Source organism: Orcinus orca, chromosome 7 (assembly GCF_937001465.1).
Source record: "Orcinus orca chromosome 7, mOrcOrc1.1, whole genome shotgun sequence".
NCBI classification, from domain to species: Eukaryota; Metazoa; Chordata; class Mammalia; order Artiodactyla; family Delphinidae; genus Orcinus; species Orcinus orca.
The window spans coordinates 7,444,491-7,461,472 of record NC_064565.1 but is presented as its reverse complement, the minus strand read 5'-3'; the positions used below and the strand labels follow the sequence as shown (position 1 = coordinate 7,461,472).

The 16,982-nt window shown below is 41.5% G+C and overlaps 1 protein-coding gene across 4 annotated transcripts in view; it reads right to left on the bottom strand.

The window, feature by feature from the left end:
• Positions 1-4,141: 4,141 nt before the first annotated feature.
• The window catches only part of TUBGCP5 (tubulin gamma complex associated protein 5), a 57,556-nt gene continuing 44,715 nt past the window's right edge, over positions 4,142-16,982 (bottom strand). For 3 of the 4 annotated variants that reach the window (XM_049712576.1, XM_004276892.4, XM_033400216.2), the window contains 7 exons: positions 11,529-11,613; positions 11,175-11,295; positions 10,527-10,702; positions 9,084-9,209; positions 7,996-8,084; positions 6,242-6,342; positions 4,142-4,691 (listed from right to left, as the gene is read on the bottom strand). In XM_049712576.1, the coding sequence (XP_049568533.1) occupies positions 4,636-4,691; positions 6,242-6,342; positions 7,996-8,084; positions 9,084-9,209; positions 10,527-10,702; positions 11,175-11,295; positions 11,529-11,613 (754 nt within the window). In that variant the 3' untranslated portion in view covers positions 4,142-4,635. The other variant, XM_033400215.2, reaches the window with a different exon arrangement.

Here is a 16,982-nt window from a genome sequence, read left to right as displayed (position 1 = left end):
TAATAAGAAATATATATTTGGTCTTTATCCCTGCTCCTGACAAAGAGCTCCTAAAATCCTTAGGATTTCCTGTGATGAGAGCAACAAAGGTGTCTTTTATTTTTTAGTACCACTGTAAACATTTTGTCTGGACTTTATCAATACTGGTAAAAATATTAGTCAGATATGCACTACTCTGCCATCATTAGAACCTGCAGTCTTTCTCAACACTTTAAAGACATTTTTCCAGTTTCCTTTCGTTAATGAGGTGACTTTTTGAAAGCCCCTAGCCTAGGTAACCTAAGGATGACAGTTTGTCACCAGAGGAACCAACCATGTGATTAGAGGGGAGAGCGGCTGGAGACTTGAGTTCATCACCAATGGCCAATAATTTAATCAATCACGTCTATGTAATGAAGCCTCCATAAAAACCTAAAAAGGATGGCCTTCAGAGTGCTTCCGGGTTAGTGAACACATGGAGATGCAGGGAGAGTGTTGCGCTCAGAGAGCATGGAAGCTCCGCACCCTTTCCCCATGCATTGCCCTATGCACCTCTTCCATCTGGCTGCTGCTAAATTATATTAGTTCATAATAAACTGGTAATCTAGTACGTAAAATGTTTCTCTGAGTTCTGTGAGCCATCCTAGCAAATCAAACCCAAGGAGGGGGTCGTGGGCACCTCCGATTTACAGCCGATCAGTCAGAAGAGCAGGCGACAACCCGGACTTGTGATTGGCATCTGAAGTGGGGTACACAGCAGTACGGTAGGACTGAGCCCTTAACCTGATCTGACACTATCTGCAGGTGGATAATGTCAGAACTGAGTTGAATTATGACAGCGAGTTGGTGTCAGAATTGTAGTGTGGGGAAAAACACACACATCAGAATGGGAGTGTCAGAATCTTGAGTCCTATATTTGGTGACAGGGAAGGATTCTACAGATTCCTCCTAGGTTTGAACTGAATTGCAGCTGAGCTGCACTAATCATATTGAACCTGTGGTTCCCAATCTCTAGCCTCTAATACCACCGCCTCTTTAATCCTGTGAATATCTGAACTAGGAGGGGTTGGGCTGCAGTTTCAGATACTTTTGGTCCACATTTGGATTTGGCTTTGACAGGGCTCCAGAATACGATCACTCCGAGAAGGCACAGGACTACTACACTCCCAGCTTTTTATCTACTGCCACCTTCTCAGCAAAATCTGAGCAGGACTGGGGGAAAAAATTCTTGGGGTAAGTGACTGATCTTTCATTCGCAGCTTTCACATTCCAATCCATCCTACCAGACCACATTGCTTGTCAAAGACTCAACTGGTTTCTTCTCAACTGTATATTCTCTCCATCTACGGCACATGAAGTCCTACTGCAAACTCACACCTGCACCAGTGGAAGTATGTAGGGCATTTTCTGAGATAGAGAATTTGGATCAGGTCTCAGATCAATCTCTGATAAAAGTGAATAAGCGTAGGTAAATTATATCTCAGTATTTGAAAAAGGCCGGAACTCTAGGTACCTTAACTAAATACTCAGTCTTCTTGCAACTATGTGTGACATGTAGGACAGATGCTTGCCCTCTGCTTCCTCTCTTCCTCTGTGGGCTGAAAAGTAGACAGAGGGCTGCCAGCTGTCCTTGGCTATTCAAACAAGGGCAACATCATTGGCAATAAGAAGCCAGAAGGGACCTCTGTCCTCAACCTCATGGTGTAGAACCACTCGGCCACCTTGAACCCCACTTGGACCTCTGCACTATCACGGGAGAGAAATGAACTTCTCTTTCCTCATGGAAATGTGTTCTGGTCTCTTTGTTACAGAAGTTGAGCCTATGTTCTAACTCAGTGGTCTTCAAACATTTTCTCTTAACTTTGCAAAGGCTATAGGTTCTGCTCTATTGGTTTATCACAAATGCTTTCAATACGTCTTCATTAAATTTTTAAAGCTACACATTACCTATGCAATTTATGCCAAATATCCCCAAGTTTAACGTAATTGCAAAACCAGTCCTCATTGGCAAAACCATTCTCTGACTGAAGTAATGAGCTAAGTCAGATTACTTCCTATCAGAAAATGTCTGACTTCATTTTTAAATTTCATAGGTGTTAGCCCAGGCCAACCATGTCACTTCTGAATCCTAATTCTAGGATCGGTAGATTCCCTTAAATTTTTCATGCCCATGAAATACCTGGAGAGTCTTCATGTACCCCAGGGTACAAAAACTCCAATTGGAAGGCCACTGCCGAGTAGAGTAGCACACACAGTTTTAGCCCTGTCAGTGGCACCAGCTCCTGTCCACAGGGGCTCCTCCTGGACTCCCCTCTCCACCCAACTACCTCTCCAAGCCTGTCTCCTGACATGCCCCTTGCTCTCTGTGCACTAGCCACACAGGTCTTGCTTTGTCATGGACACCCCAGGCTCATTCTTCCCATCCCCACCTTTTACATGACTGATAAGACATGACTTTCAAATGTCACCTCTCAAGGAGGCTTTCCTGGATCCGTTCACATGGGAAATCATTCCCAAGTTGATCTTACACATTATATTTTACATCAAGATAAATTCTAGATGGAACAAACAGTTAAATATAAAAATGAAAACTTAAAAGTTCCTAAGGGAAATAATGTGAAATTTTATAAAATCTTGGAGTGGAAAGGACCTTTCTTAAATTTCATTTATTTATTTTTTTGCGGTACGTGGGCCTCTCACTGTTGTGGCCTCTCCCGTTGAGGAGCACAGGCTCCGGACACGCAGGCCCAGCGGCCACGGCCCACGGGCCCAGCCGCTCCGCGGCATGTGGGATCCTCCCGGCCCAGGGCACGAACCCGTGTCCCCTGCATCGGCAGGCGGACTCTCAACCACTGCGCCACCAGGGAAGCCCTTGATCTCCATTTTGTTTAGTTTTTTTTCTTGTTCCAAGGATGGGAATGATGACTTCCAAGCTCCTAACATGCCCAACTGGAAAACCATAAGATTAAAGGTCCAAACAGAACCAGAAGAAAAATTAAGTAAAAGAGATCCCATCTATTCCACACAGAGGAGAAGGCGATTTAATGTACATCACAGCATTAACTTTCCTACACAAACTAGTTAAGGAGCAGTTCTTACTTAGAGTTAGTGTAAAAGTCCTTTATTTAGATGACTCAAGAATCACCTCATGAGTGTAGCTGATGTGCTGGTGCACTGCCAGCACACAGCTGCAGTGTCGCTGCTCCTGGGGTGGCCTCAGCTGGAGAGGTCATGCTTGCCCTAGGGACCCACAACCAAGGACTGATGAAGGTGGGGGATAGAAGCCTATTGTCTCAGCCCTGCAGGGCTGGCTTTTCTCTCCAGCCAGTTCATCGCCCTTTCCCTTCCTCCCACTGGGCACTCTGCATCTTGGAGGCTCCTTCCCAAAGAAACCAACTGGTGACACTTTGTGAAGTCTATTCTTACCCCAATTTAAACTTTGCTAATCTTCCCTTGGAAACTCTTAAAGTCATGAGAAAAGAACAAATACAGTATAAAATCAGTCTAAGATAACAACAAATTCCAAATACTCATTTTTTAAAATGAAAATATTTACTTTCCTAAATATCCTATAAATAAATGTATCTTCTATCCCAGGTTTAGAAACACTGATAATAAACATAATTCAGTTTATGAAAGAATTATGCTTTGGTATGTTTGATGTGATGATTTTTGCTATGCATAAAGAACTTTACCAAAAGAGCCAGGCCATCATTGTTCGAACCTTGACTCCATCATGACTGCTTTATGCGAGCCTATGCTTCCATCAGTTTCTACAGGGTTCTGACTTAAAGCACCAGATCAAGAAATACTTCTCATATCTTATAGCTGTTAGGTTATACTGCAGTGTTTTCTTGAGACCTGGAAGTAACTATTCATCCCTGGCATTTGAAGGCCTCCTCAGTGAACTTCCTCCAAGACTTCAAAGTAAAGCCTGAGACCTGGGCTCATTCCCAGGAGGGCTTATTAGCCGACTTTGCCATCTGCATGCAGGAAATGCTGATGCTGTAAAACGACTGAGATTGGGCAGAGGCCCCTGGTGCTCAGCTCTGAGGCTATGTGGACTTCAGTAGTTGTTTTTAAAAAAATAAGTAGTAAATATAGGCTGAGTCATAAATGCTAGAGACATGCCAAGAAGTATATAAAGAAAATGTAGGAAAACTGAACAGTAAATATAGTTTTAATTAATTGTGGTTAGCTCACAAAAGCCATACAGTAGGATGTATCAACAGCGGGCTTTTACATTTATTGACATTGGTGGAAGCTATTTTCCATTTTGGAACTTCCCAGGCATACAAAAAAAACCACAAAACTTCTGTGACTAAGCAAAAGGGGAATAAAGTGCTTTAATTTATTTTTAATATTAATAATTACATTTTCAAAAACAATTATTTTATATTTAAAGGTATCAATACCATAAATCTATAGCTTATAGTAGGAAATATAAGTGTAAACAGCCTATACACATTCTGCATTATTGATACAGTTTTATATGCATAACCCAATATACTAACCAATAATCTCCAGAGAAAACACATAAAACCCACTTGTCTAGACAGTAGACAACAGTTTTAAAAACAAACCAAAATAGACTCCCGTTTCGCAGCTGCATGTGGTGGAAATGTACATGTATGAAGATTAAATCTGAGGCATTTACTACACTGAAGATATTTGCTCCATGCCAGCCATGAGTGACAGTGCTAGAGATTCCACTGTGGGAAGAATAAAAATCGGTTAATAAAATAGGTTTAAATGTTTGAAAATGGCTAAATAGGCTCTAATAAATGTCTTGAAAAGTATTTAGAGACACTTTCTATTTTTAATTAAAATACTCATTACTTCTAACATACAATAAAGATGATAATCATTTATTAAATACAATTGAGAAAGTATGATTTATTTCTATTTCAGATCATTTTAGTTTTGAAAACAAAAAAAATCTGGGCATTACACTGAGCAAATCACATTTTTCAAAATGTCATAAAATCTGGCCTCAATTCATAACAAAACGCCATGTTCTGAGCTATGAGTGGAATCTCCTTGCCTACCAGTCACCAGTGCAAAAATGGACAAATGTATCAATGTTTCCTCTAACACATTTCTAACACAGTATGGTTTTTTTTTTTTTGGCCAGGGGTAAAAATGGGGGAGGCTGAGAGGTGGCAGTAGGGGCTTACAACAGTAATTTGTTTTTAAATACTTGCGTAATAAACAAATGCCTCTTCGTTGTAGAAGTCACACGACACAGGAATATAGGGCTCTAAGTAAGCACTGTGAGATCAGAACTTTCTCTGTTTTCCTGCCTGGCCGGCCCCCAGCTTCTTCACCACTTACGCAGAGCATTCGGGGAGGGCTGGGGGTCAGGAGGACTGGCTCTGCGTGCGCTCCTCTAGGATTCCAGTCTGCCACACCAACAACGAGTTTCTCTATCCTGGCAAACTATCCTGGCAAAGATTATGTGCCTCTGGCCGGTCACTGCCCCGCCTACCTGAACTGTGGGTGCAGCAGGTCAGCACTGAAGGGCTCATCTCATCCCAGAATTTATTTAGATTTCTTTGCATTCACAACTTTCTGATGATATGTTTTTGTTTGTTTATTCTATGTTCACTCGTTACTCTAACAGTATTTTAAAAAATGTTCAGCTACTTTTAATGAGCATATCACAATTTGAACATACAGAAATAGGGAACAAATTAGTCCTGCATACTTTTCCCAAAAAAGCTCTGCAAGAGGTATTACTTAGTCCTTTGTGTCTGTAGATTAAATGACTGTCTTCTCCCCATGACTCACCCCACAGACCTCTGTCTGCTTCACACACTGTCTGTGTACTGAACCGTCAGGCCTGCATTTCCTTGTGTAAGAGGCAGCCTTGGGAATTTTAAAATTGCTAAAAAAAAAAACAAACAAACACCCCCCCACCCCTGCAAACCCTATCTTTTGAAAAGGAATAGTTACAAAGGCTACACATGACAGTGAAGTGTACTGAAACCTATTCTGCCATCTGCTTTAATTAACAATGGTTTTAGAAATCCATTGGTGTAACACATGATATACTAGAAAGCAAAATCTTCAGTCTCAATGTTTTACAACTGATTCACTCACCCCACTGTAATTTGGGAAAAACAATTCAACTGCTGAGGGACTTTCCAGGTTCAAAGTGGTGAAAAATTCTAATTCTTCATGAGATCAGTACCAAAACAATAACAGGTAGACTTAGTTACCAGAAAATATAAAAGCAGTAATATTTTAACATAATACTCACGATGGGGAAAGGATCCTCTACAGACAGCTTTGTTTAAAACGGTTACAAGAAACATATGGCAGTTTTTAAAATCAGACTCCATTTTCTCTATAGATTCCATTCTAGGAAAGAAAGTAAATTTCAATTTAGGTAAATGCATAAGGAGTTACTAGGTAGGCTATAAAATACCTTTGGAGTAATTTCAAATGTGCTTCAGTTTAATTATGTAGAATCCTAACTCTAAAGATTCTAAAATAAAATATAAAATTTCCTGCCAAACTTTCAAAGAGTCTGAAGGAAAGTGTCATTAGGATACAAAACTGCTGCTTCAGGATGGTAGTAAGTTCTACAGTGAGGATAACTGAGGATATTCCCTTTTCTATTGTACAGTTCTATACTTTTACTTTTCACAGGCACACCTTCTTTCAAATAAACAGCACATTAAAGATATAAACCCTTACATTTTAAACTTACTAGAAAACTGTTATTATGGGAAATAGCAAACACCCATACCCAGCTTCAGTAGTCACCCCGCTGCAGGCAGTCCCAATTATACCCTTAGCCCCATATCTTTAGAAGCAAAGTTGAGACATTATAGCATTTCAGTCATAAATATTTCAGTGTGTACACACTAAAGATAAATACTCCTTTGAAATCATAGCCACCATACCATTTGCTTAAAAATTTCACCTTGCTTTAAAAATTTTTCACTTTCTGCTTTAAATGTGAATCAAGATCAGTTAATTTCCATAAACTGTGATGGTTAATATGCCTCTTAAGTCCTCCTCACCCCCTTGTTGAAGAAACAGTTCAATTTTAGCCAACAATATGCAGCAGTGTTATTACCTTCTCCTCCACCTGACAGTGACATGGAGGGGGAAGTCTGCTGCACACACTTGAGACAGCAATAATAAAGACTTCTGTTTTCACCCCTGCAATGAGGAATTTTATCTACCATTCAGAGTATTCTGACACAGCCATACGTTAAGATTTTAGATTAGTGCTATAACGAACTTTCGGCTCCTTACTAATAACAACTAAGTACAAGCTATTATCCCAACAGCCCAGTCAACCAGACTTGCTCTTTTAAATATATTTCAAGGAAGTAATAATAGCAAGATTACATTAATTTTATAAACAAGACAGGGACAAACTATTGAGCTGCACATTCAAGGTAACAGTAGAGGATGGTACTCTGGATAGGAAGAAAGAGCTCCTGGGTCCTCTTTCTATGTGATAGGTGTAGATAATAAACACCCTAAAAGTAAAATATACAATCATTCTTTTAGAGCTCTCTAAAATACAATTTTGGACTAGGATCTAGCATGATGTCCAGAATTTGGTTGAAAATAATTGAGTGAATGGGAGTGGGAGTGGGCAGTAAACACAAAACAGAACTGATTGTCACTGGCATCTGCTGAAGTGGAGTGATGGACCCCAGGGTCTGTTATGTTCCCCACCCGCTTCTGTGTATGCTCGAAGGCATCCATTAACAAAAATTTAGCAAACCTATACAACAGGAATGTAATTTAAGGATATTTGCTTGTTCTAATCAAAAGACTTCAGATTTTTCTTGTTTTACCGCTCAGAAAAGAATTGCATAATTCTTGATGTTGCCTAGTTTAGATGAACAAATTCAATTCTTCAATTCTTTCCATAATTATAAGTGTATGTGATGTGTTGCCAAGAAGAAAAACAAGGCTCCCAGAATGAAGCCAGCTAAAAGTGAAACTGAAATGGTGACAGCACAGAGGCCCCACAAGCTGCGTACTTACTGCCATGCCCCCAGGCCAGCCTGCCAACCATCTGCAAACATGAGGGCCAAGTTCAACACCTTCATGATGGCTTCCTTCACAAAACTGACCTGGAGAGAAAGCCATGGAAGAACATAGGCTCTGTGACCATGTTTGGACACTGACACCAACACTTTCACCTAATTTAAATGAGTCACAGAAAAAGCTCAGTGCAATCATTGCCTTCTAGGTATAAGGAAGGGTACTAGGCTCTGAACAAAATGCACTTGGAATTGGACCACACACCTACTGCACCCACAGTACAGGTATATCAGCAGCGGAGTCTGACCAACAGAGCCAGCAAGCTACCTTTTCCTGGGACAGCCATTTGAATTCACCAGTGAAATGGGGCAAGTTATTCCAATGGCTGTAAGATGACTTAATATATTCACATCAAGCTGGACACATTTCCTGACCAAAGCACTATTATTCCATAACTGCAGATAAAATTTTCGTATTGAATCCAAACACAGTGCTGAGTGCAGACTGTCACAATAAAGTTGTCAGCTGTTTCTCTTATATGTAATTTCCAGTCATATGGCACAAATTTGTAACCTATTTGATCTGGTCCTTCCTTAAAGAATATTTTGCAATGTCATGAAGAACCTAGGGGTAAGACAGGAATAAAGACACAGACCTACTAGAGAACAGACTTGAAGATATGGGGAGGGGGAAGGGTGAGCTGTGACAAAGCGAGAGAGAGGCATGGACATATATATACACTACCAAACGTAAGGTAGATAGCTAGTGGGAAGCAGCCGCATAGCACAGGGAGATCAGCTCGGTGCTTTGTGACCACCTAGAGGGGTGGGATAGGGAGGGTGGGAGGGAGGGAGACACAAGAGGGAAGAGATCTGGGAACATATGTATATGTATAACTGATTCACTTTGTTATAAAGCAGAATGTAACACACCATTGTAAAGCAATTATACCCCAATAAAGATGTCAAAAAAATATTTTGCAGATCAGAAGCTTAATAAGTATAAAATTCCAAAGTAGAGAGACAACTTCCCTTGGCTGGCTTCATTCCTGCCTCAGTGGCCAAGTTCACAGGTGACACCTCACATACCTTTTCTCTCAGCAGACATCGATCATGGATGGTTGACAAGTATCTATAGTGAATTTTAATCAATTGATCTAAATCCTTGGCTTCTTCGACTTGATGTTGAAACTCCAGCCCTGTACTGTGAAGAATCTTGAAAGATGACAAATTTAATCAATAGATTTTTTTCTTTGAGAACTAATGTGCCACACACAAAACTTTTTTTACCAACCTCTTCTACATTCACTTGCACAGGGAGGGAATGCCTCACTCTGGACTAACAGACTGCTCCTGTGTGGAGGGGCAAGTATATGAACTGTATAGGATATGCATTGATTTTTTAAAAAAAAGTCACCAGATAAATTGAATTTATATGTTTTAATAAATTCCACTGCTTACATAATGGTCTTTCTTTAAAAGGAATATAACTGTACTTCAAGTAGAAAACAAAAAACAAATTAAACAAAAACTTAACCATTTACTCTCAACAATTAAGGGCTTAAGGTTGGTCCTCTGAAGGCCACTAGTGCACGGGAAAGAGAGCACCTCTGCCATGTGTATCATGTATAAAACACAGGCTTCAAAGGCTCACTTCATCCAAACAAAAGTGGGTTCTTAGAACCTATCTATCAGAATGACTACAAATTTTTTAGCAACCATTATAATCCCAGTGAGTACTGTCCTCGAATAACACTGCTACTGTTCAAACATCTGAACTCCTCTTCAGAAGTTCCTCTAGAACTGGTTTTGTTTTAGTTTTTTTTTTTTTTTGGTGGTACGCGGGCCTCTCACTGTTGTGGCCTCTCCTGTTGCGGAGCACAGGCTCTGGACGCACAGGCTCAGCGGCCATGGCTCATGGGCCCAGCCGCTCTGCGGCATGTGGGATCTTCCCGGACCGGGGCACGAACCCGTGTCCCCTGCATCGGCAGGCGGACTCTCAACCACTGCGCCACCAGGGAAGCCCTAGAACTGGTTTTAATATGTGTAAGAAAAGCAGTTTTATTTACTCTACGAGTTACTTCTTATATTTAAGAAAAAAAGTATATAATCTGGCTGCATTTTCCTCCTTACACCCCATACTAGCCTGACAGATTTGTTTTTAGGCTTCCATTACAAAAAATTGAAGCCATTTTCCAGGGACAGCCCTGTTCCCACTGCTGACATTTAAAGGACTATGTGGCAAGTTCTGATGGCAAGTCCAAAAGAGGCGCTCTGGATGTGTCATCCCAAGGGGTCACTAGACAGGAGAGACACAGTGTCTGGAAAACATGTGCTCTGGCATGTTTTAAAAAACACTTCCCCCTGCTCCCATGTTATTTTATGATCAAGTTTTTAGTATGTGCTACCTTCACATTTACAGTCTATTAAGTATCTTGTGTGCTTGTTTGTATTTATAAATATATTACAAGTAATTCTCCACGAACAGATGTATACACGGTGACAGAACTGAGTGGATGGACAGACACGAACCCTGGTCATGATGTAGTTGTGTAAGCTGTTCACAAAGTGCATGAGCTTTACTCTTAAGAGGAACATACGATGAATCTGCTGTCTTACTGGCTCCTTCTGTGGTCCAAAATTAGTAGCTGTGTCTTGTCCACCTAAGAGTCCTTCAAGTTGTGGTTTTTCAGCAGGACTAGCTAGTTCTGTAAAGGAACGAAGAGAGGGGGTGGGAAGAGCATCCACTCAGACCCCACCTGCACCACTGCACAGAGCAGGACTTGCAATGGTGTGGTCGTCTGCCCTGTAAAGGGCACTCGGCTGGATGCACAGCAGGGACCCCATCCTCCCTATCTGGAAGGTGAAGCAGTTAAAGCTGCCATATCACCCTGATTATCACTGTCATCAAAAATATAAAAACAAAGTCCTATTAACTTGTCATTAAAACTTTTTCACATAACCTAAGAATTTTTATTCTGGCTAAATTCCTAATTTAGTTATTGTATTTCAGATTAACTGTACTCATTCAGGGAAGTTAATTCTGATGTCTGTAAAGCTATGGCCATAAATACATATCATTTTGGCACTTGTGTATACATAAAAAATGACCTAAGACTACCAACCTTTTTTTCAGTGCTAAAATTAAATTATAATTTATCTGTTGAAAACAAATCTTACCACCAAATAGTAAAACATCCAGACTATATTTTGCCCATTTTATTTGCAATAAGAGAAGAAACACCTGATTATAAATTTTTTGACATTCCAAACTTATAACAATGTCCACAGGCCATGGGACCTATGAAAACAAAAACAGAAAATTAGAATAGAAAGTAACCTATTACTCATATGTCTCAAATTTTTTTTTTTTTTGGCTGTGCCGCACAGTATGTGGGATCTTAGTTCCCCGACCAGGGATCGAACCCACGCCCCCTACATTGGAAGTGCGGAGTCTTAACCACTGGACCGCCAGGGAAGTCCCTTGTATGCCTTAATTTTAATAGAAAATGTTCTTAGAGTATCAGCACATACCTTATAGCTCAGGGTCAGACCATCTAAGATATGAACAGGGAGTTTCTTCTTAGCTGTGTCAACATTTTCAAAAGATATAGATAGACTAGATAAAGAAATATAAGTTTTAGTTATTTAGCACTTTGAGTTATTTAATTTATATATTCCAAAAAGACATTTCATAAAAGGAATGCAGATATTCCATATTTTTCTAAGCATATATTCCAGAATAGAAATCAGGTTTTAGAAATAAAGAAGGGGGGCAAAATTTTTAAATAATGCGTTTAGCTATAAAAAAGAAGATACTTATAGTAAATTACTTAGGAAAAAAGACAAAGTCAGGGAAGGTTAACTGTATTTGGCAGGTGCCTAGTCCTGGTAGAGTTCAGCGAGAGGCTCAGGAGACGGACACTCTGTTGGGGGTGGCAGGAGAGAGGGTGGGGAGAGACAGAGAGACAGAGAGAGAGAGGGAGAGAGAGGGAGAGGGAGTGTGTGTGTGTGTGTGTCTGGTGGCGGGAGAGGCTGTTCTCACCCTGGAGAGCAGGCATATGCAAGTGTGTGGGCAAGAATGGGGTCTGAAAGTGAGAGAGTGGCATGTACATATATACACTACCAAGTGTGAAACCGATAGCTGGTGGGAGGCAGCCGCATAGCACAGGGAGATCAGCTCAGTGCTTTGTGACCGCCTGGAGGGGTGAGATAGGGAGGGTGGGAGGGAGGGAGGCGTAGGAGGGAAGAGATATGGGGAAATATGTATGTGTATGGCTGATTCGCTTTGTTATGGGGCAGAAACTAACACACCATTGTAAAGCAATTATACTCCAATAAAGATGTTAAAAAAACAAACAAACAAAAAAAGAATGGGGTCTGCTTCTAAAGCAAAGGTGTCACACATGGCTTCATCCACTCCTGCCCAACTAGTCTGAGTGTGACTCTCAATAGAATGCAGCTACCATAGGGCATGGAAATGTTCTCGAGCCAGGCACTTATTTCCTTCACTCCTCAGAGCAGTTCTGTCACTGTGCTGAGAAAGGACGTGACTCTCCCAGGATACAGAGGCACCTGTGACGATGCCTGGATGCAGCCCACGGAAGGTTAACTTGAAGGCCAAGGCAGGAGTTAGCCTTACAACCAGAGATGTAAGGGTCGGTGTGTGATTTACGAGTTTAACCAATTCATTCCATGTCACAGACTAGTCAGAATTTTTTTAGCTTGTAAGTCTGTTACACGTGCATCTACCAAGTACTTAGTAGGCAGCTACTGAATACCTTGTCAAGTGCTGCACTAAGCAGGTGATAAAAAGCCAATCCCTGCCCCCCTCCAGGGGCTCATAGCCCAGAGCATACAAAATGTGCAGTCACCCTCCAGTCACCAAGCCAGAGGGGCAGAGCTTTGCAGGAGTGCAGACAACTGCTGGCCATGCCCATGGGAGAGCAGCTAACTCAGGTAACTGGAGGGTGCAGACACGTGAAGGCTCCTGGGGGAGAGAGTACAGCTCTCGGGGGAAAACAGAAATGTCCCAAATCCCTGAAGTGGGAAGTATGGTGGAGAGAGAAGGTGATGTGTCTGTCTCTGTGTGCACAAGAAGCGAGGTGGGGAGCCAGACAGTGAAAAGCTCTCTCTCAGATGAAGCTCGGCCCATCTGCTCCGAGGCGCCAAGCAGCCCAAGCGTGTGTGGGGGTGGGGCGGCTAGTGTCCTGTGTGGCCCTGGAGGGCCAAGTGGAAGGGAGAGATGCGGAGACAGCTGGTTAGCAGGCGGCAGGGAGGTGCTCTCCAGTGAGCGCTGAAGGGCATGGGGAATGTCATCCAGGAGGCAGAACCGAGGGACCAGGGTATGTGGGGGCCAGCAGAGAGGAAAGAATCTAAGGTGAGCTACACTGGGCACTGGGATGAACAGTGGTCCCATCCAGAAGAAACAAAGGGCTGAGAAAACGATGAAGCTCAGTTTTGGACACATGGCATCTGAGGAAAGTCACGAGGCACTGGTTGTGCAGACACCTGGGCTAAAGGTACTGACCTGCAGGTCACTAGCGGTCGCTGAAGCCATCGACATGGAACGAAGGTGCCCCAGGCAGGAGAGCGAGGAGCTATGCTAACGGTGGGCGGAGGGCAAGGGGCTCACAGGGAGGATGCAGAAGGAGCACCAGTGACAAGGGAGGGGTATGGGCAGGGCAGGGGAGCTTGGAACCGGGAAGGAGACCTGTGCGTGCAGACTCAGGGAGCCTGAGGGCACAAGACAGGCACCTAGAACACATGGAAGCCATAGGAGAAGGGGTCCCAATGGGGTGGCGCATTTGTCCTGAGTTAATCTATGAGTGGGAATCTCAATAAAAATATCACGAATGTTTTTGTTTTTGTTTTGGTGGATGGAGCTAGACAAGATGATAAATAAAGTACATTTGTTAAAATAAATAAGCAAGAATAGCCAGGAAAACCCTATTAATAAAACAGAAAGCTATTGGCATGTGAATAAACAGAACAGTGAAATAGGATGGAAAATTCAGAGAGAGACCCAATGCATATAACTCAAGTGCATATGAAAATTTAATGATAAAGGGGTATCAAATAAATGGGGAAAGGTGGGTTTTTTTTTTAAAGAAATAAGTGATGGCAACCAATCAGTCACTTGGAAAAAAGATAAAACTGGATCTATTTCTCATGTTTTTTAGCTGAATAAATTCCAAATGGATCAACACCTAAATGTAAAAAAATCCATTCAAGCATTAAAAGAAAACATGGGTGAATTTCTTTATACACTTGGATACAGTAAAACTTTCTTAACTATTACTTAAAATTCAGAAGTAATAAAAAAGATAGATACATTATAAAACTAAAAAATATCTTCATGACAAAACAAGAAATTGTTATACCATAAGCAGAACAAAAAGACAAATGCCAAACTGGGAAACCTATAAAAAGAGCTTCTAGGGAATTCCCTGGCAGTCCAGTGGTCAGGACTCTGCACTTCCACTGCAGGGGGCGTGGGTTTGACCCCTGGTTGGGGAACTAAGATCCCACAAGCCACGTGGCACAGCCAAAAGAAAAAAAGAGCTTCTAAAAATGGAGAGGATGAAGACCAACAACTTGATACTGACAGAAATAGTGGCAAAAGATATGGAGAGTTCACTTTTAAACAAATGCAAAAATAAGCGTATGAAAAGATAACTACGCTCACATGGAAAAATGTAAATTAAAACTACACTGAGACATCATTTTTCATCATCAGACTGGCAGAAATCCAAAAGTCTGACAACATACTCTGTTGGTGAGGCTGTGGAGAAAGCCTCATTGCTGGTGGGAATTAGAAAAAATACGGCCTTTATGAAGAGGAATTTGGTAACAGCTAGCAGACTTACACAGGTGTTTACCCTTTTATCTGGCAATCCCATTCTAGAAAAATACTCCAAAGTTACACTGGCAAAAATAAGAAGTGAAATGCACAAGACCAGTCACTGCATACATACATCGCAGAAGAACAGAATCCACGTGTCCACCAACAGGACACCTGGTTGAATGAACACAATCAGCTGTAAAGTAGTGAGGACAAGCTCTCTAGCCTGCAATGCAGTGGGTCTGGGATGTATTATCTACTTAAGAAAAGTTAAGCAGGTGTTACAGAGTGCACACTGTGTGCTTCCTTTTCTGTAACATGTGAGGAGAAAAAGGAATATGTACACATACGGTTTTGGTTCCAAAAAATAAACACTGGAAGGATAAAATAAAATCTAATAAAAAAGGTTATGAGGAAAGGGAGAAAATGGACAGGAATAGGAACAGAAGCCAGAGTTCCCTAAAAGTAATTTTGTATCAATGATTTTAACTTAAGAAATATATAGCTGTTTTATACAACTAAAAAACAAAATGGAATCAAGAAAAATAAAAATGAAGTGATTCCTAAAAGTAGAAAATAAAACAAATGAACCCAGCCCTATATTTGTGGTATAATCACATTGAGAATTGTTCCAGGTGACCCTGAAATACAGGATTCTGATGACTTGAAAGTACAGGAAGAGAATATAGTCACAAGCATGTTTTAAACTCTCAGTGGGCTTGTTGCTGTTATTGTTACTTTGGAACTATTATGATTTATTATAGAATAAATATAATAAATATTTATGTTCATGAGTTAGTAAGCACTCAAGGGAAGATACAAAAGAAAATCAAAAAAGTGAAATCCTATAATCTTTAATACATACTGGAAATATCAATATGAGCTTATGATTCATCTTCCTCTTTCTACATATCTCCTAGCTCCATCCACTGAGTGAGCCCAGAAGTACTGATAATCCAGTATAGACGAACACTCTGGGACACAGACCAAGGGCTTTTAAAGCCACAGAACAGACAGGACCAGTGATCCTGGAAGAGGTGCAGAGCCTGGGGCAGGAAGTGCACAGGATGAGTCCAGACATCCAGTCCTGAAAGCAAAGATGCTCTCCAAGATTACTAGAGTCAAGTGAAGGAGTTCCGTCTGGGTAAAGATGGGACAGTCTGAGCAAGAAAAAAAGAATAACTGTAATAGATTGAAACATACTAAAAATAACAAAATTCATGAGTTTCTATTGATAGTGAAAAATATAACTTTAGCCTTCCCTGGCCCCCCCTGGGGATTACTAGGCACTAATTCCTTACTATGAAAAGAATCTAGCGGTTACTCTGCTTTTACTAATCATATAATTGATGAAAATTCTACTTCTATGGAATCATCAAAGGTAACACATGACATAAATAAAAGGAATTATTTTATCTACTACTAAGTAGTAGATGGTCAGTAACCTGGCATGGCTGTGAGGAAAATAATGTCCTAAGTGGCATGTAATAAATGTTAATTATTATCATTATTACTTTTCAAGGGCCACTGAGGGAGCCAAGAAAGGTAGCCAAGCAAGGACACGGAACAGGAAAAAGGACGAACAAGCAGGGTGGAAAATGAGCCTCTGTTATACAAAGATTTAATGGCATCAACCCACAGACCTGGCCCAGGTGCTCAGCAGGCCGACTGACAAGGAGGAGGGAAGGTGAGTTCCCGAGCCGGGGATAAACCAGTACAACAGCTTGAAAACAGGCAATGCTGTCTGTGAAAAGTGGTGGAATCTATTTCCCCTCTAACTGGGCTGGCCTCTGACTTGGCCTGTGGTGGAAGTAAGGGTCTGTGAGGTGAGGCCTGCAGCTCAGGCCTTGGCCAGTGCCAAGGGCTCTGCTCTCACTCTCTCAGAACACCGCCTGTGACATCACAATGAAGGCTGGTGCAGCCGGCTGGAGGGCAAGGGTGGGGCAGGAAGGCGGCCAGTATGGACTCCAGCCATGTGAGCAAGGCCATCAGACCCTGAGAGACCACACGGTGCCATCTCACATCTCCTCTCATTCAGTGGGCAAGTCGCTGCTGTCTCAGCTTTTTTTTTTTCTCAAAATATTTATTTATTTGGCTGTGTCAGGTCTTAGTCGTAGCACGTGGGATCTTTGCTGTGGCATGAG